We start from the raw sequence: 20,210 nt of genomic DNA, 5'->3' as shown, positions 1-20,210 counted from the left end.
ATAGAGGAGAGAGGGAAGCACATGGGGGTGCCCCACCTTGTCCCCCCTATCCGTTTTGTGAGTGGCATTACCCGTCACTTGCGCCAACCCGTCTTCAACAAGACTAACTGTAATTCGATACTCTCCCGAGTCCCGCCTCATTCATTTATTTACTTTTTTTTTTTATTATTATTTGTGACAATGATTTTAATTATCATTCATTTATTTACTTTTTTTAATTATTTGTGACGATTATTTTAATTAAAATAAACAAATAACTGGGATAGTACGGGTAGCAAAATAGTGTTGGCCTAATACGTTTAGCAAATTTTTAATACTTCCGTCCATTTAGGGTGTTCCCCAGACTCTCTAGTTTGGAACAATTTTTTTCCTCGTATTTACAAATTATTGAAAACTACAAGGGCATCAAGATAAAAAAAGAGGGGCACGTTAAGAGAGACAACTGATGAAAACTCTCAACTGACCGAAGAAACCTTGCTTACAAACTAGATAGAGAATTAAGACACAAGAAAGAAAGAAAGGAATTTAACAAAAGAAGACGGTTGTCAATTAAGATTTAGAAGTGACGATAATTACTACAGTAAATGTGAATGTTACAAGGTTACAACAATATCAGATGAAATTCAACCAATATGAAAAAAAATTTACAATCCTAGGAAAAGAACTACACTTGTTAGAAATAAATAAATTAATGCACTAGGTGTTTCAAAAGCTGCTTTCAGGGTCAGAAGTTTTAAAAGGGGAAATTACAAAAAAAAAAAAAAAAACGTTACATTCATCTTCAAACTCTAGTGGCAAAATGAGACATCAATGCAATCTGAGCTGTAGGAGAACTGCAAATGAATATCTCTGCCACTGGTTTCATCCAGCATTAACTGAAAAACGGAGCTCCATCTATCTTCAGCAGCGGCATGTTAATAGAATGAACAAAACAGGATCCATGTGCCATGGACCCTGAAATATGAAGATACCCGAAATATGAAGATACGCTCATCTTCGACAGGTTGTGTGAGTTAAGCAGCTGCACATTAGATGCACTTCTGAGTTGGCACAGGTGAAATGTTGGGTGCTGTGAGGGGAAAGAGGCCTTGCTTTGGTTTCTTAGATATAACCGCAGAAAAAATTGCCTAAAACGATAAAATATCTTCTTCAGAAGACAATAGACATATTTATGCATAATACATGTACAAGCTGTTTGCTGCGGCACAAGCGATTGAATTTTCGGAGGGATGCCATGCTAGGTGAAGCAACTTTGTAGTGAAGTCGAAAGAATTTCCGTTTGAATCAACACGTGGACCCTCAGATCCTGTCATTGAAATGGAGAACATTTTTTAGTGTTTCCTTTTTGGGGAGGGAAGAGAGACTTCCAATTCATATGAGAATTTCTATGCTAATATAATTTTTACCATGAGTCTTGTGCGAGGCCAGGCGCCAGCCAAATCTCCATTATTTAATTATAGGGTTAATGTGTTGATTTCACATTTAAGACCGTCTCATATAAGTTTGGAACTAATCAGTACAGTTTTCCAGTGAGTTTTGTACAAGACTGGCACCACATGGGAGACAAACCTCCCTAATATACTCCTCAACTAACTATTGGGTTCATGGCATGGTTCAAAATCTCGGTATTGGTCGTAGTCGCAGAAGCGGTATAATCAGTCGTTGCGGATGAATCACCGTGATTCTCGGTGATTTCACGGGTGATGTCTCGTATCATTAAAGTCAAAAACCGATACAACTCGGCCAATACAATACACGTCGGCCGAGATTTTGAACCATGGTTCATGGAGTGCTCAAATGTATGAATTTCTCATACTCCGGGTAAGCTTTCAGTCAAAACAAATTTGATCAAAAGGCAAAAGATCTAACCTCTTCTGACAACGCGTGTAATGCTGCTCAATGATCTGGAAGGCCTTGATGGTGTTTGCACTTGTCTCCTGTAGTTGCCATCATCAATCGAGTTATCAAACTCACTCTCATCAAATAAAATACAAAGTTATTTTGTCCACTTATCTTTATCATAAACTATACCTCATAGGGTTTTTGCTGGCTTCCAAAGTTGCAGCATCTGTACTGCCAGGAGCACAACCGAATACACGGAATAGATTGCTAAACCACAAATAAAAATAAAAATCAGCTTCAAGAAATGAGAATTACTATGGACAGATACGGTATCAAACATATACACACATACCTGTAAGAGCCAGTCGCCACTCTCTGGCCATTGCCACTCAGGCAGCACTCAAACTTATCGAAGATCGAGTCATTTTCATATAAATCGCATAGCTGAAACAATTAAACAGGTCGTGAGCCTGATAAAGTTGAAAAAAATATATAATTGAGGATATTGCAAAATTAATCAAGTCTCAGTGCTTCACCTTAGGTTTTAAATGCTCGTGGACTTGAAAGGTTGCAACAGGACCTGAATCCATATTGGTGTCCCATAACTGAAATACGGAGTAACAATCAGTGCCTGTATTATATAAAAGCACACTAACATCACCCAGTGCCTATGGTATAGTAAGCGGAGTTGGATGTGCGCATTATTATCCACAATTCCACATATAGCCAGTTTTTAAATGCCCATAATGAAAAAAGTAGGCTATAACACAGAATTTTGATGCTATGGAGTATGGATCCTCTCTCGTGACAAAAGCATACTAATAGCTGAAAACTCTCATAGCCAACTGCCAATATCATCAAATAGTCGATTCAAGATCACAAACAAAGGTTAGCATGCTAGTGTAAGTAATCAACTTCAAATTCATGATTCGGCTCACTCAAACTTTAATTTCATGATTCAGCTCACTTTGACTAAATCAAACCAAACCACCCACACATAACAACATTAATCAAGTATTTGGATGGTGTGATTCGGAGGCAAAGAGAGGGGAGGGAAACAAATTTCCTGTTACATTAGTAAATTGGATTGGGGTGAAATGGAAAGGAAGCGTATAAGCCAACTTAAGTTCCTTTCAACATAGGAAATACTTGGAAGGGAAAAAAAATATAGCCCTCACTAGCGTATCCAGCCCATGGTCGCCTAATTCGATATGAATACATATCATCCAACTCGTGCTATGATCTAATATAATGTTTCCTATGTATGTTTGAGGGCTGAGCAAAACCGATTCATGACTTGTTTAAGGGCTGAGCAAAATTCAGTAACCTAAATCCATAACTCCCCAAATTAGACAGCCATTCCCAAAATGCTTCTGACTCTCAGTCTCCCAGAAACACATCTGCCTCAATCAGAAACCATGCATGCAGAGGACGACAAACATAGATAATACCCTTCCATATGCGCCACCTGTCAGTCCCACAAACACAACCAGTTACTGCAATGCACTTTACATATTTTTGCTTCCAGCTCTTTTATCATGTCCTTCCTATGCACTTTGTACCTAGCATCGTGTGTCTCGTGTGCATGAAGCACATGCCTTCACCTCGCACCATACGCCTCATTGCCTCGCGTCTTTTAAACTAAGCCACATCCACTCTCAAAAAGGTTTCTGCTTTGTTGAAACCAACGACCCTAAAGATTTAAAAAAAGATTCGCCAACAGAAAATGATGCAACGACACCCTGTTGAAGTTCAAGCAGAACAACTTTCAAATTGAGGACATTATACGTCTCTGTAACCTTCTGCTCATGAAAGACCACTTAGATTTTTGAAGTTTAGCTTATAGACACTACAACAACATAGATTCATTGCAGGGGCTTGGTCCAACAAAACAACTAAATAGCTGCATCTAATACACAAATACCAAAAATATCTCAAAAACAAAATTTTGATCTATCGAAACAATTTCCAGATCAGCCTCCATTCTGGAATGAATTGAAGTTCCTAATCACATTCGGAACAACATCAAGGGGTCAACTCTGGATAATTCTCATCTAACTAAACGCATTACATAAATGCATATGACTCTCCTAAGCCAAATTGAAAGATTTAGCATGGAATACAGTATATGACAAGATTGATCAACTAATTTATCCCTCTTCAGCATAACAATCATTGTAAGTAAGTCATGAAGAGAAGTTGTTCTCAAAAAAAAAAAAGTCATGAAGAGAAGTTAGCCACAATTGCTCCAATTGCCACTAACCAGTCATAACCGGATAAATAAAGGTGAAGGGGAGAATACCCGCAAAAGGTAGGACATAAAAAAATTCAAACCTTCAAGGTCATGTAGTCACGGCTAAGCATGTATCTTCCATCTCTTGCAAATTTAACATCTGAAATTGACGCAATTATCTCTGTAAAAAAGGATCTCGAACTCGGCACATCCTGTTCCTCAAACCTGCAAACATAAATAAAATTTCTGCAATATAAACACTCCACTACAAGTCTACAACTACACCAAAAAAAATTAATATAATTGGATGACATAAAAGAAAGCAAGTTGGTCTTAAGAAAACACCAAATTACTAACAATTTTGCATGGCTATCACACAATGCTGATTGTCGCAGATCAATGAGGCGGATTGATCCCTTTGAGCTACTGTATGCCAAGGTGTTGCAATGGCTGGGATGAAACTCAGCTGATGTAATAACCTCTGCCGGGGGCAAAAAACAATACAATAAACCTTCTTAGCTGAAGCTTATGAAGAGAGAAATTAAGGTACTCACTACTCAGATTCGTAGGTAATCAAAGTAAGATAGATAGAAGGGGATAACTCAAAGAGGTAACGATAGTAACAAGTTATAAAGAGAAAATTCACGACACAAATGCCAGTAAAAGATATGAAGGTAATTATCAATATTGATCATTATTTTTCAACCAAATCATTTTAATACACACAAAAAATAACGTGATCATAAGAATTAACCACTTAAACATCCAAGATTATTCTTTTTCCCTGGAACATGTTAGTTTCAATATGCAGGGTAAGGCTAACACGCTACTTGAATTCCTAAACATGTATAATCTTCCCAAAAATCCCAATCGCAGAATGAGCTAGAGGAACTTTCACTTATCCAGCATTAGCTTACTCTAACCAACCATCATGCATGGTCTTACTTCATGTGAGAGAATGCGTTGAAGAGTGTAGTGTCTAACAGCAGGCAAACATTCACAACCGTACAGAGAAGCATTCACTTCTATCATAGGTAGATCAGTACTCAGTAGATCACCATTTGAACATTGTATCAAGCTGTTTAAATTACTAACCGATTATCCATCAAACTCTTAATTGGTGACAAACGTTGAGTGGGCAACTTTTGAATCAGATCATAACAAATTTTGTTATATTGACAAAAGCACGGGCAACAACAGGGATGCCCAAATGATACGACTGCAAAAACGTCTCCAAACTTAGCATAGTTTCAAAAAGTTCTCTCAGAATCTGTTATCTGGTATCTATGGTGTCCAATGCCATGTTGACATGTTTGCTAGAACACTAACTCACGCTACCCTTACAGCCCAGCTCATCCACTTCAGAGTCCTCACCAACACCAACCTCAGGGAAATAACAGATGACACAACAAATAGAATTTGAGTTACCTATCGAACATTATGAAAGCCACCAACAGACTTTTCTTGCAGAAGATAATTGAACTATTGCAAACAGAAAAATGGGTATCCAATCATTGATGTCACATTACTCAACAGTTCTAAAACTGTAAACTAGTGGTGAAAAGATGACTGATGTTCAGAGCATACCAGTTAGATCTTCCATGTTTCGTGGTTTTACATCAACTATATTGAAGCTCTCATTGCTGATCTCTAAGTTCCAGAGGTTTATACGCAGATCATCCGCCGATATAAAAGTCTCGCCGTCGCTGTAATATAGGACATTGATAGTCAAAAAGGGGCATGTGTAACGTATAACTACATTAGTTAAAAGCAAGCATATTTAGACAGCTGAAGTTTCCAGTGTCAACCGTGTTATTTGATTGATAGTGTGATTAAATGGTAACTAAATGAGGGAAATTCATCAGGTTGAAAATTTGAGGCTACACTTTAGTAGTCCAATACTAACCATTACAGACTAACTTGCAAATGAAGCTTTATACATTAGCAAGCAAAACGAATTACAGTATTTTACAGATACACGTTTCTTTTAAACTGAGAAGTAACAGATTACATTTAAGATAAAAAGGATATAAAGAACAATGTGCGATTAATTTGTTCAGAGAGTGGCAATAAAAATGCATCGGTCATCTTGCCAGGCAATACATCCGAGGTAAAGGTGTTAACCGCATAAATCTTAATTGGGTAAAACATTTAAGCTATAACACTATATCTAGAAGAACCATCACCTGTTATTTGATATCGAATTAATGTGATAGTCATGAGCATGGGCATACACTCTTCGACATCTAGCTACAAGGCTAGTCTCCTTGCTGGTGACCTATCAATTCAAAGGAGTCAACACCACCATTAGCAAATAGTTCCACAAGTTAAAAGAAGAGTTAGATGAATGGCACAACTACAAGCAAAACGATGATAAGAAAATAGATATTGGAATTTGCAGGATTTTAGAAATCTAGCTACAATGCTAGTCTTAATGCTAGTAATATCTGAGTTCAAAGCAGTCAACACTACCATCAGCACTAGTGCTACAAGTTAAAAGAAAGTAGATTAGGGTTTGCAAAATCTTTCCTGAGCTATGATGTTGTGGCAATAAAGAGCCCCGTAAACATAGCAATGTATATTTGCAACAAGCCGAATAAAAAACCCAATAATCAAAAGAAACCAAGACGGCAATCTTTTCTCCAACATATATGACAAACAGTATCACAAGAGCATATTATGACATTGCACTTAGACCTGTTCAGTATTTCCAATTTAAAAGACAAGGGTCTGTTCTCACTTCTCAAAGCAATTAGATCCACCCTAGCACTATTACTTGTCAAGCTAAAGATAATCAACAAGATTGAAGACACCGTTCCAACAAATTGATACATGATCTGCATGTTACAATTCATATGATGGATTAACAGCGAGTTATGATTATACGATACTAATCCTACAAACAGGACCTAATTTAAAACTTGGATGAAACTTCAACAACGGAAAGCTTGGAGGAAGGGGGGTTAGTATCAAAGTTTCAATCAATCAGATAGGGTACAACTACCACGGGTAAATGTAGTGAGGCTATTCCTTCAGGTGGAAATGATAGGCCATTCAAAGAACTGGAAAATTTGTCTGCGTATCCTCCATTTGAAAGATGCGGTTTAGAACAGCTCTTTGCAGCACAACCATTCCCTGCAGCTTTGGTAGCATCCATATTCATATCACTTATCTTCTTGACCTTCTTTTCTTGAACCTGTAAGAATTTACAACCATGAAGCAAGAAATTACAGATTAAGAGTGCACACAGAAGAGAACTTTGTAGGTAAATTAAGATCTCAACTAAAATAATAAAAACAGCTTAAACGGGAGTGGGCATGCAAGTATGGACACAATACCAGACAGGAGTAAGTATATTGAAGGTAATGGAACTTACTTCTAGAATGAATTTTGTAAAAGATGAATAAGTCACAATTCTACATTCAACACAGATTTAAATATTGTGCCACTTTAAAGCACCAAACCTTGTGTTCAAGAATCAATATGCTGAAACTTCATTTAGTAACATCCACTATTCCTGTTGCACCATATAACTAAAGCTACAGCACAGTAAGCCAATCAAAATATTTGAGTGGCACTGGAAACGAGTGTCACTCTCCACCCAGTTTTTTAGGGGCTAAGCCTATAGGGTCTACAAACAAATGAACCAAAAAAGACACGGTAAATATAGACTTCACAAAAAAGATCCCAGAATTTTACAGTCTTGTGACTCTTGTCGTCAGACATTTCCAAAGGATAAATATTCCAATACCATGAAAAAATAGACATCAATCAAGAGACAAAGCATCTGAAGTGAGCATCTACATATTCGTTATTCTAATGTTCTTAATACTTCTTATACATGTTATACTAAGCCAGCCTCCTTTCATAATTTTAATTAGCCAGGAAAGCCTACAGCTTTTACATATATATGATGCCATCATGGCTGGGTCTCAATTTGGCTCTTTAACATCAAGTTGAATGGATGGCAAGGCGTTGTCAATATGTCATTTTGTTAGACCACACACAGGACCAAAACTTACAAGGAAGGATAACATTCACTTTTACGAAAAAACAACTGACTCCAGAAAACAACACAGCCAACTAATTTCCTAAAAGAAAACGGAGGGGGTGGGGGTTGTACATATACCAATGGGTCCATCTGATTTGAGCTTAATTCACATTAACTTCTGATACCACAACATCCCAACCGAAGAACAAATAAATGAACAAACACCAAAAAGGTAAACCAGTGTCCAAGAAGATGGTGTGAAATTATAAACAAACTACACTTAAGGCCACACTTCACCAGGTTTGAAACTATCTCGGCAACAACCAAAATAGATCAGCAGAAATGCCTACCTTCCAGAACTTGATGGTCTTATCATTAGTAGATAAAAGAAACAGTGAGCTGTTTGCAGTTTGGCACCATCTGATTTTATTAATTTTCTCCTCAATCTCCAAACTCTTGAGGTAGTCAAACTGATCAGTGAGAGAACCAAACTCATCATCAGCAAAGCACGTTTATGTTTGAAAAATGACATCAACTTCATATCCTAACAGAAAGTAAACCACATGATCATTAGATGTATGTTACCTCAGGCTCATGACTTTGAAACTCTGTTTTATAACGGAACTCAGGATGCCTACCAATTGAAGAGTCCGTCCTTTCCAAATCTTTTCTAGGGATACCATGCTGCACAACGACATGGAAAACAAATGAGCAGATGCCCATTACGTTGTGGGAATAAGATGAGATTTATAGGGCTCACATCCTTCGTATCGGTCCGCTCAAATAAAACTACTCGACCACCACGGTCACCAGTAGCTAGATGATCTCCACATTTATCAAACTCAATAGCTGAAATGATATCGACTGCACAATAAATAGCAGTATAGTCAGATTAAATATATCATATCGAGCTAGCATGTTGCAGCACTATCATCCGCATATTTGAGACGCCAGGCGAAAGTTTAAATCTTTAAATCAAATTTAACAGCATAGCACCTTAATAAATCAAAAACAAAATATTCTGGTCAATCAAAAGCAGTTCCAAACTTCCAATATATCTCCCCTGGTGGACTACACTGGATGCAACTCATGCAAGTCACGGTATCTTTGAAACTAACAAAAGCAGTGCATGTAAATTACATCTCACAATTAGTACCCTTTAATTCTAACATGGTCAAGTGAAGCCAATAAAGTCATAAACCCAATTACCCTACAAGGAATAATGTCGTTTCCAAATAATTAAGTTCACTAAAAGCAGCAGCAACCACATGAATCAAAAACCCGTCACCTTCCTCTTCCAACAGCTATAATCTACACACTAATATCAGTTACAATGTTGCTTCAAAATCTTGATTCAGAATCACACTATGGAACATCAAAATTCTTGCAGTGTCACACACTTCGCAGCTTGATTCTTAACTTTGAAACTCAAATTTGACAGATCAAAATTCTACAGTACTAATTTTAATGAACGATTAAGCTTCAACCAAAAACCTCCATTTCAACTACATAGCCACAAACATCTTTTGTCTTGGAAATACCAATCTACTCACAAAAGCAAGTAAACTTATTCCTCTTCTCGGTCACCAACCCACTTACAAAAAAATTCCGCGCAATGTGGGAATAACAACATTTATGGGTAGAAGGCAAGTACAATCTCATTTCATCTCCAAGATACGCGTGATTAGACGAAAAAGCATTGACAAGCACAACAAGAAGCAAGTCCATACTACTCTCATTTCCGCAGCGCTTTCCTCTATAATTTCCAGCTTACCCTTATAAATTCTCTTTCGTAATGAGCTCAAAGTTCCAAAGACTATTACTCTTTGGTTCTGGATTATGATGGAGTAAAGTAAAATGGCTCACTAAAGTGGCTACGCTTCTTTCTCTTGTGAAGTAGCAGTCCTTCGATGCAGTTCTCGACGCAATTTTCATCTTGAGTCATTCGGAAACAGCCTCTTTGTGTTTTTAACACAAGGGTAAGGCTGCGTACATCCGACCAATTTGCGGGAGCCACTGAGGCACTGGGGTAATGTTGTTGTTGTTGTAATGAGCTCAAAGTTCACTCACTGTTTCGTGATAATGTTTCCTTACTGCACACATTTTCGCCAACTCGAAAACTCCATATCCAATCAAGTACCCAATCATCCAACTACATACACATTAACATCACTCTTCATACAAAATCACATCCAACTAACAATCATATCAAATCTCCACATATAATCCGTAAAATCACAAATTCCAAACATTTCACAACTAATTACATCACCAAAATCCCTTAATTAAAACCAAATCAAATCAATTGAATTCAAAACTCCTAAATTAACGCCAAATCAACTATTTCTAAATCAAATTAATTGAATTCACAATAACTGAGATCTCACCTTCTTGAACCTCTTCACCAACTGCCCGTTCGCCGAACACTTGCGAAAATTTCCACTCCAGCGAACATCCGACGCCGGAAACTTCATTTACTCCACCGTCAACGCCGCCGTGCATCTTTCTCTTTCCTAGGTCAAAATTAACCGCGAAAATACCTCACTTCACACCATTAATATTCAACAATCACACTTCCAATTACTAGTCACTAGTTACTAATTTACATACAAATTCGATGATTAAATTAATTTGATTTGATTTGATTTGATCGTTGTTTTACCATAAAATCAAATCAAAAGCTAAAAGAAATGCGAATTTGATTAATTTAGTTTGATTATTGAATTTAGGTCATGATTGATTGATTAATTAATTAATGAATTTAGAGGGAAATTTGCAGGTGTGAGTGAGTGAGTTATTTCACTCTAATTCAACTCTCATTTCTTTCTCGCTCCTCGACAATTTTTTCTCTGTTTTGTCCTGTCTCCTCAACTTTTTCATCTCAAAGGATAAAAGGTAGAATCTTTTTATTCTTTTTTCAGTGATGGACTGACTACGAGGATGATGATTTTGATGTTGACGGGTTTGTTCCTAGATTATTATTACCAATTTGCATAAATTTAATAATAAAAAATTTACTTGATTTATGTCTCTTCAGGGATATCTGATAAAATTGAAACGACATAAAAAAGCTTAGCATGACTCTTACGCAAGAATGACACACATAAACCGAAAATGATCGGAAAAAAAAAATTACTTGATTCTTAGAAGATGGAAAAGCGAATCAACATTAGTAATGATATAAGAGATCTGTAAACATCACTGTGAGTTCTCAAAAAGATCGGTAGTTTGCCCGGATTTGGACTGAGTAAGACATACCCTTGAACCTAAACTTTTTTCAAACAGAATATTAGCAATGATGTTTTTAATAGTGAACCGTCATTATTGATGACGATTCTTACTTACACGAACATTGTATTTACTTTAATTTAATTGTAATTTGTCAAAAATGTGACTGATATAACACCGCGATTATGAGTAATAGCTTTGATAGCGAAGAATTGTCACTCTCAACGATGATTCTATCGCGTATGCATACCTAAGAATTCAAATACTCCTACATGATAATTCATAACTAACATAAAGCCGTTATTAAGTCTAGGGTTTACTGTCAAAAAATCTTTGCTTTTTCATCCTCTTTCTCGAGGCTTTTCTCGCGATTTTAATCGTGAGATTGGTTTCTATTCTCGTCTTTTGCTTGTTTTCGCTTTTTGTGTAGGTGTCGAATGTCAAGTGTTACCAGGGGCCAACATCGGGAAGGGAAAGAGCCTATGGCGGAGGATGAGGGTTCGATTGATTGGGATGATGATGGGGGGGGGGGGGGTATCGTTGCTAACTTGCTACAAATGATTTGATACTGGTTGGTAAATTATGGGCGTCAAGGGCCATTAATGTTAAAGCTGCAATCGATACGATGATAAAATTATGGAATCCGTCGAAGTCTATGATGGGCAACGTGGTCGACGCGAAGGAGAAGACATTCATTTTCCGCTTTGGGGCAGCGAGGGAGAAGGCTAGGGTTCTGGAGGGGCAGCCGTGGCACTTCGAGAAATTTTTATGGTGCTTTAACGAACCGAACTCAGCAGGTAAGATCACAGCTGTCTCTCTATCTCGCTTTCCAAATTGGGCAAGAATTTGTGACCTACCCATTGCGGGTCGAACCAATATGGCGAATGCACAGAAGCTAGGGAATTGTTTGGGCAAATTTATTGGCAGGAGCAGGTTTGGGAACCGCAAGTAGCTGAGGCGGTGGCTGTTCTCGAAGGAGTTAAGGAAGCGTGGAGGAGAGGGCATTCCATGGTCGTGATTGAGAGTGACTGTCTACAAGTTGTCGAGGCTCTCAAAAGGAAGGCTAAAGGAAGAAGTGTTTTGTCGTTAAGTCATAGATGATATTTTCGTTGCTTGTAACTCTTTTGTTTCTATTTTATGGTCTTATACTTGTCGTGTTAACAATAGTGTAGTTCATGCGCTTGCTCATTTGTATCCTAGAGTCGTCGGTAGAGTTAAATGGTCGGATGACTTACCACCGATCGTAAACAATGCTGTTTCTTTTGATTTATCGTTAATACAGTAAAACCTTTGGGTTTTTCCCCTAAAAAAAACATAAAGCCGTTATTGGGAGTAATGAGTAGCGGTTCGCTCTTAAAGGGTCGACTTCAAATAGAGGTTCACTCTCACTTCTCATAGGTACTAGATGATCCTACATAACACCATTACTTTATATATTTTCATTCTAGATCCAAATTGGTGAATAACTATTCGTGTAACATCTGTTTAAAATTCAAAATTCTTTATGCAGAGGGTTTGCTTTTAAGGTGAAGTATATTGAAATCTAAAACATAAGTAAAAACGGTAAACGAAGTATTTCGAAATCAGTTTATTCACTCTTTTTATTAGCACGGTTTCTTTTGAGTTACACTTTCCTCGGTATCTTATAATTCTTGAAATGAAGTTTTAAAAAGACGTAGAAATAGTTTAACCGTGAATTTAAATTATCTCATCGACAATAATTTAATGGATAAGATCTTAATTTATATATATGGAGGAATCAAGAATTTAAGAGTAAGTTTTATTTTTCAAGGCTTCATAAGCCATCAAACACAGAAAGCAAACACAGTCATACCACTAGTCCCAAAGAACCCATTCCCTACATAAATACACCCATTCCCAACAGAAACACCCCCATTATACACAGGTGACCCAGTCTTATAAGACCATAAAACACCACCAGTCTTAGCATCTATCCCAAATACGCCACCTTCATTGTCGTACGACCCAACAAACACGACACCATTTGCAACTGATACAGGACCAAATGCAGAGGCATTTCCAGGATTCGCGGTTGACCATAAGATTTTGCCACCTTTCGGGTCCATAGCCACCCATCCTCCGCTAAGTACGACTTTTGTAGACGACTTTAGGGTGAAATTCTTAGCATCACTGTTTGCTATGTTGGTGTATAATCTTGTTTCGTCTGTTGCTGCTCCCCACATACCGCCTCCTCTTAAACCTCCCGGTCCTGCTTCTTGTGTTTATTGTATCATGTGCTTAATCATTATTGACATAATCAATTAAAGCAAATATTATGGTGAATATACATAAGTCAACTTTAACATCATTGTGTTGCTGACGAGATTCAAACCAGGTGAATATACATAAGTCAACTTTAACATAAGTCAACTTTAACCTCTTTTGACTTTATCACCTAAACTAGCTGACATCTGCATAGTCATGTTAGTGGAACAGGTTTGCACAATAATAGTCATGTTAAAGGCTTCCAAGTACTCGGAAAATTTTGCAAGATTATTAATAAACATACCGTACTCCAAACAAGATCACCGGTATCTCGATCCAAAGCCCAAGCAAATCCACTCTTCTGAACAGCAACTGCAAGATCTCTTCTACAACCCTTGCTATGAACACTTAACAACATTGGTGCTTCTCCAAAATCAGCGTCCGGGTTTGGACCGGGTGGACAATTCTGTCCCGAAACACCATTACATGCCAAAAACCAGACATCGTATCCTCCCAACTGACGAAACCATGTAATATTTCCCGAGTCCAAATCCAAGGCCAAAATCGAGTCAAAGTGGATATTTGGGTCAATGCAATCCTCTGGGTGTGTAGGAATTGTCTGATTGTTCTGTTTTTCCTGGCATATTTCCACCCTTTCTGGAACTGAGTAAAGATTTCCTGTGGCAATGTAGACGTGATTTCGAGATATGTCGATTGAAGGACTACTACCCCAGACAGATGCACCTGCATAGTCACCTTGCTTGCCTTTATTGTCAGGAAGTGTATATGTTTGCCATATGATTTTTCCTGTGTAAGCATCGAGTTTTGCGAAGCTACCGTGAAATGTACAGCATTGATCAATTGGTGCTACTTCTTCTAAAGAGGACACTCCCACATAAAATGCCCTGCACATTCAAGCAATAAATTAGTTAACTAGATAAAATCTCGAGACAATTTTAATACGTTTAAGACCGTTGTATGAGTCATTAATATGAATTAATAGAACATTTAGATCCGTTTCACAATAAAAAGTCATACGCATGCTGTTCCTGTCAACTATTTACCTTCGCTTCCTTATGAAATGTATTTTAATTAAAGGTGAACAAATTAACGCTGAATAATATAACAGTCTTAAGCGAGACCTACTAATCTACGATAAAGGTTAATGCCCTTGCACATTCGAGCGATAAATTAGTTAGCTAAATAAAATCTCGAGACAATTTTAATACATTTAAGACCATTGTATGAATCATTATTGTGAATTAATAGAACATTTAGATCCGTTAATCCGTTTCACAATAAAAAATCATACGCATGCTGTTCCTCTCAATTGTTTACCTTCGCTTTTTTATGAAATATATTTTAAATAAAGGTGAACAAATGAATAAAAGCAGAATTACATAACAGTCTTAAGCGAGACCTACTAATTTACAATAGAGGTTAATGATCTTACCCATTATAGTAAGTACCAGACATGGTGATGAGACTATAAGGATGGCTATCAAGCCTAGTCATCCAAACAAGCTTGCCACTATCTCTTTTCAACCCGAGGACCACGGCAGGACCATACATTCCAACAATCAACAAGTGACCGGCGGCTATCGACGGGGTCCCTCGTGACACGACTAAGGTGCCATTTAAAATGATCCCGGTCGCATTGAACCCTGTTAGTTCATGTAAGTTTTGCTTCCACACAAGTGAACCGTCATTTTCCTTGATCGCGTAAATGTTACCGTCAATGCTAGAAAAATAGATCGTTCCCTTGTAAATAGACGGTGTTCCGGAGATGAATCCTTGAGTTTCATATTTCCATTTTAATTGCAAGTTTGGTGCTATTTTTGGGCTTATCTTTGTCTCTTTTGCGGCGTATCTCCGGTTGCTTAAGTCTCCTCCATGGTTTAGCCATTGATCTTCTTGGTTACTTGGCCACTGTAATTAACAAAGTGTAAAGATAGTACTAATCAGAATCAGTCCACTAATCAAATTACTAATCAGACAACTAAGTATGCTACTAATTCGAGTACAAAGGACAGCAACAAGAAGTCAGACTTGTCTAAGAAGCAAGCTTACTCATATCTTAAAGCAAGGAAAAAGAATCCTATGTAAACTAGAGTATTTAGATGATACATAGTCTACTGCTTCTGTCCTTTGTAGCCTAGGTTGTTGCTTTATCTGCTGGACAATGTCCACAGATTAATGGCTTGTCCAACTGCATATATTACTTTCTCAACTGCATTGTACTTTAACAACAAAACAATTAATGAAATTCAACATGAAGATCTTCCTACAATTCTCTGGATGTCTTCTACTTCCTACACTTCATTAAACTCATCATGGTATCAGAGCCTCGGGAATGAGGAGACTGATAACTGTCCATGAATTGAGCATTTACTATCCTTCAACAACTACACATTGATTCACTGCCTATTTATAGAGCAGTCTTTCTCTCAACAAATTCACACCAAAACTTTCTCTGAACTCTAAACAATAAACTCATTTCATGGAAAATCCTTTCGCAAACACTGGAAACATTTCCAAAACACCATCATTCATGGAGCCAACTGATCCTCTTTACCTCCACCCAGCAGAAAGTACTCATCCACTGGTAGTTGATGTTAAGCTATCAGGGATTGAGAACTATCTAGAGTGGAAGAGACAGATGAAAATAACAATCTGCTCAAAAAGGAAGTTGGGCTTTCTAACTGGAGTTGTTAAGAGGCCAACTGGTGATCCTTTGAGAGCTGATGCTTAGGATACATGTAATAGCTTGCTCATTTCATGGATTTTTCACAATGTGGAGAAATCTATCAAGAACTCTATTCTCTACACCAAGACCGCATAGGAGATCTGGGATTACCTCCAAAAACATTTCTCTGTCAGTAATGGCGCAAGAAAGTTCAGACTCAACAAGGAGCTTGAAGATCTGGAACAAGGTGAGAAGAGTATTTGTGAATACTTCACAGAATTGAGGATCTTGTGGCAAAATCTGGAGATCATGACTGACTGGCCTCCTGTCACACAAGTGACCCCTAAAATCAATGCTTGGCTTGATGCACAACTCAAAGAGCAGGAAGAGAGGAAGCTGTTTCAGTTTCTGAATGGACTGCACTCCTCCTATGCCACCATGAGGACTAACGTACTCATGATGACCCCTCTACCAACTGTAGAGGAAGCTGCTGCCTTGTTTCAGCATGAGGAGGCCCAGAGAAGGAACTATAAAGGAGCTGAGAAGATGGAAGTGGATAACTCAGCTTTTAGTGCTAGTCAGCATGCTGATCAGAAGGATACTGACCCCATCCCTTACTGCCCAGTCTGCAAAAAGGATGGTCATGCCAAGAATACCTGTTGGAGGATAGTTGGGTATCCTGCTGATCACCCTGTGTCACAAAGATTTCCTGAAAAATCTCAGGAATACAAGCTCGGAGGTGGTTATCCGGGCTCTGGATCCAAAAGTGACCACCAAGGCTCTGGAGGATATCAAGGTGGATATCAGGGTGCTGGATCCAAGAGATTCAAAGGAGGAATAAACAAAGGAAAGCAAAATTTGAAGTACAAAGGTGGGAAAGGTGCTGCAAATGCTGCTTTGGGAGAAGCTTCCAATGATTTTGCAGGCACTGTCATACTCACTACTCAGCAATTTGAGCAACTCATGACCAGCAAAGGAAAAGGAATGGGATCTTACCCGGATACTGAGGATGAGCTAGAAGCTAATTTTGCAGGTATGGCTTATCTACATTGTGGCTATGCTCATAACCACTCTCATGAGTGGATTATAGACAGTGGAGCATCAGACCACATGGTATCTGACCTGACTCTTCTGCAAAATGTCAGGGAATTGCAAACTAAACCTAAAATAAACTTACCTAATGGAGAAACAGTTGTTGTTTCCCATACAGGAACACACACCTTCTCCAATGGGATAACTTTGAACAATGTTCTATTTGTCCCTGCCTTTAGACATAATCTTTTATCAGTTCAAAAATTAACTCAAGATGAACGTTGTTATGTGGTGTTTTATGCAAAAATGTGTGTGATACAGGACTCTCAAACCAAGACAACTAGGGGACTTGGAAGGGAGAACAAGGGTGTTTACTACTTACTAAATAATGTTGGCACCAAACACCCTAAGTTAGCTGATAGTTCATCAAGGATTAAGTATTCTAGTTTATGTAATGCTAGTGTGTCTGTACTCTCTAATAGTCAAGGAAAAAGGAAAAATTCAGGGGGCACAATTTTCAAGTCTTGTAGTGCACCTGATATTATGTGTAATGTGTTGCCAATTTTCAATGATAAGAATTCAAATCTGTGGCATTTAAGATTGGGTCATGCCTCTGACAATAAACTGAAACATATCCCAAGTGTCCAACCGTTAAATCCAAAAGGAATTTGCATTCCCTGTTCAATGGCAAAACAAACAAAATTACCATTCCCTGTGAGAACTGATAAAGATAGTGAGCTGTTTGATTTAGTCCATGTGGATGTTTGGGGTCCTTATAGAAAAGAGATAAGAAACAAACATAAGTTCTTCTTGACTTTGGTTGATGACCATAGTAGAGCTACTTGGATATATCTAATGAAACACAAATCTGAGGTAGCTCAACTACTTGTTCACTTTTATATGTTTGCCAAAACTCAGTTTGGGAAGACTATCAAAATCCTTAGATCAGATAATGCACTTGAAATCACAGAGGGTGATAGTAAGCAATTTCTTCTGTCTAAAGGTATTTGGCAACAGACAAGTTGCATTGACAGGCCTCAGCAGAATGGTGTAGTTGAAAGAAAACACAGGCACTTACTTGAGATCAGCAGAGCCATTAGATTCAGTTCAGGTCTTCCCTTGTCCTTTTGAGGTGACTGTGTACTCACAGCAGCATTTATTATCAACAGACTCCCTACTCCTCTATTACAGAATAGAACTCCATATGAGATCTTGTTCAAGAAAGTGCCTAACTATAATATGATGAAAGTTTTTGGATGCCTTGCCATGGTTTACAATCCAAGCAGAGATAAGGACAAATTTCAACCTCGAGGAATACCCTGCATATTCATTGGATATCCCCTATCTCAAAAGGGATACAAGGTATATGACATAGTCAGAAGGACTGTGTTTGTTTCCAGAGATGTCAAGTTCTTTGAAGAGGTGTTTCCATGCAAAATCAAGAATTTTTCACAGTTCATTCCAACACTTCACTCAGAAAAATACCAACCACAGTTCACTCCAGCTGATGGGGACCAAACTGTCTTTATTGAACATGAAGCAAGCCCTCACATGGAAGAGTCCCCAGGTAACCAGAATCCTCATCCTCCTGCCACTCCTGATGCTGAGCTCCCAGAAGTCACTCCACCCACAGAAGGTCCTATTATATCTAATAGACCAAGGAGAGACAGAAGAGCACCATAATGGACAAAAGACTTTGTAGTCAATAATCCTGTCATGGCTCCCACTACTGTAGCCAATGTTGCTCTTCTCCACTTGCCCTTTGCTGGCCATGTCTGCTGCTCTACTTCTGTTGAGAGTGATCCTATTACTTTTCAAGAAGCCATTAAGGAGTCCAAGTGGATACATGCTATGAATCTTGAGCTACAAGCCCTTCATGACAACAATACTTGGGTCCTCACTGATTTACCCATAGGAAGAAAGGCCATAGGATGTAAGTGGGTCTACAAAACCAAGTACAATCCTGATGGTTCCGTTGATAGGCATAAAGCCAGATTAGTTGTTCAAGGATTCAGGCAGATGTATGGCATAGATTATGATGAGACATTTGCCCCAGTAGCAAAAATGTCCACAGTAAGAGCTCTTCTTGCTGTCATCTCTATTCACAACTGGGAAACTTGCCAAATGGATGTGGCAAATGCCTTCCTTCATGGGGATTTATTTGAAGATGTTTATATGAAGTTACCCCCTAGTTATTGTGATGGCATCTTGGATCCAGTGGGACAGGGGGAGAGTAGCAATGTTGAAGGAAAAGTTTGTAAACTGCTCAAATCCTTGTATGGCCTCAAACAAGCACCACGTCAATGGTTTTCTAAATTATCTCAAGTTCTGCTTCAGTTTGGATTTAGACAATCCCATGCTGACCATTCTTTGTTCATCAAGCAAGAACATGGAAGCACCACTGTCGTTCTCATCTATGTTGATGACATGGTGATTGCAGGTGATAATACTTCTGAAATACAAGCTCTCAAGGATCATTTAAACACCTCCTTTCATATGAAAGACTTAGGTGAACTAAAGTACTTTATGGGGTTAGAGGTGGAGAGAAGCAGTGCTAGTTTATTCATTTCTCAAAGGAAATACACTCTGGATTTGCTCCAAACTTTTGGCATGGATAAATCCAAGAGCATTCAACTGCCAGTGAATCCAGTCATTAAACTCGAACCAGGCAAAGGGACCTTGCTTCCTCATCCTGATTTGTACAGAAAGCTGGTTGGTAAGCTCATCTATGTAACCATTTCCAGGCCTGACATTGCCTTTTCTGTTCAACTTCTGAGTCAATTTCTTCAAGCACCTACCTCTGATCACATGCAAGCTGCCAGAAGGGTACTCAGGTATCTTAAGACAGCTCCTGGTCAGGGAATTCTCTTTGCCAGTAATTCTGCAGCTAGGCTTACTGCCTATTGTGACTCAGATTGGGCTTCTTGCCCATTCAGTAGAAGATCTACTACTGGATACTGCATTCTCCTTGG

The 20,210-nt window shown here is 38.3% G+C and overlaps 2 protein-coding genes and 1 pseudogene across 3 annotated transcripts; 1 reads left to right on the top strand and 2 right to left on the bottom strand.

Moving 5' to 3' along the window:
* Window positions 1-529: 529 nt before the first annotated feature.
* LOC141611012 (serine/threonine protein phosphatase 2A 55 kDa regulatory subunit B beta isoform-like) lies at window positions 530-10,944 on the bottom strand. Of its 2 annotated transcripts, none has more exons than XM_074429404.1 (14): window positions 10,454-10,944; window positions 8,827-8,930; window positions 8,652-8,750; window positions 8,417-8,536; window positions 7,077-7,271; window positions 6,262-6,353; window positions 5,663-5,781; window positions 4,433-4,556; window positions 4,177-4,300; window positions 2,379-2,447; window positions 2,195-2,286; window positions 2,032-2,109; window positions 1,870-1,937; window positions 530-1,306 (listed from the first exon to the last, which is right to left on the bottom strand). In XM_074429404.1, the coding sequence occupies exons 1-14, from the start codon at window positions 10,566-10,568 to the stop codon at window positions 1,170-1,172; spliced, it is 1,536 nt and encodes a 511-aa protein (XP_074285505.1). In that variant the 5' UTR covers window positions 10,569-10,944; the 3' UTR covers window positions 530-1,169. The 2 variants fall into 2 exon arrangements, with proteins under 2 accessions (XP_074285505.1, XP_074285506.1); XM_074429405.1 differs by having other exon boundaries at window positions 7,080-7,271; window positions 10,454-10,933.
* Window positions 10,945-11,093: 149 nt separating this feature from the next.
* LOC141615842 (U6 spliceosomal RNA) lies at window positions 11,094-11,203 on the top strand (annotated as a pseudogene).
* Window positions 11,204-13,099: 1,896 nt separating this feature from the next.
* Window positions 13,100-15,908, bottom strand: LOC141612920 (uncharacterized). The gene is made up of 4 exons (XM_074431668.1): window positions 15,891-15,908; window positions 14,974-15,449; window positions 13,821-14,425; window positions 13,100-13,527 (listed from the first exon to the last, which is right to left on the bottom strand). The coding sequence occupies exons 1-4, from the start codon at window positions 15,906-15,908 to the stop codon at window positions 13,100-13,102; spliced, it is 1,527 nt and encodes a 508-aa protein (XP_074287769.1).
* Window positions 15,909-20,210: the final 4,302 nt, after the last annotated feature.

The sequence above is a fragment of the Silene latifolia genome, chromosome 11, assembly GCF_048544455.1.
Source record: "Silene latifolia isolate original U9 population chromosome 11, ASM4854445v1, whole genome shotgun sequence".
Classification (NCBI taxonomy): domain Eukaryota; kingdom Viridiplantae; phylum Streptophyta; class Magnoliopsida; order Caryophyllales; family Caryophyllaceae; genus Silene; species Silene latifolia.
This window is presented reverse-complemented; position numbering and strand designations above follow the sequence as displayed.

Coding starts and splice junctions, on each gene's coding strand:
- LOC141611012 (XM_074429404.1), bottom strand. CDS start 10,568: ATGCACGGCGGCGTTGACGGTGGAGTAAATGAAGTTTCCGGCGTCGGA. Junction 6,354..7,076: donor CACTACATTTACCCGTGGTA/GTTGTACCCTAT, acceptor TTGAATTGATAG/GTCACCAGCAAGGAGACTAG. Junction 5,782..6,261: donor AATTCGATATCAAATAACAG/GTGATGGTTCTT, acceptor CCTATATTACAG/CGACGGCGAGACTTTTATAT.
- LOC141612920 (XM_074431668.1), bottom strand. Junction 14,426..14,973: donor TCTGGTACTTACTATAATGG/GTAAGATCATTA, acceptor TTGAATGTGCAG/GGCATTTTATGTGGGAGTGT. Junction 13,528..13,820: donor TCTTGTTTGGAGTACGGTAT/GTTTATTAATAA, acceptor AAACACAAGAAG/CAGGACCGGGAGGTTTAAGA.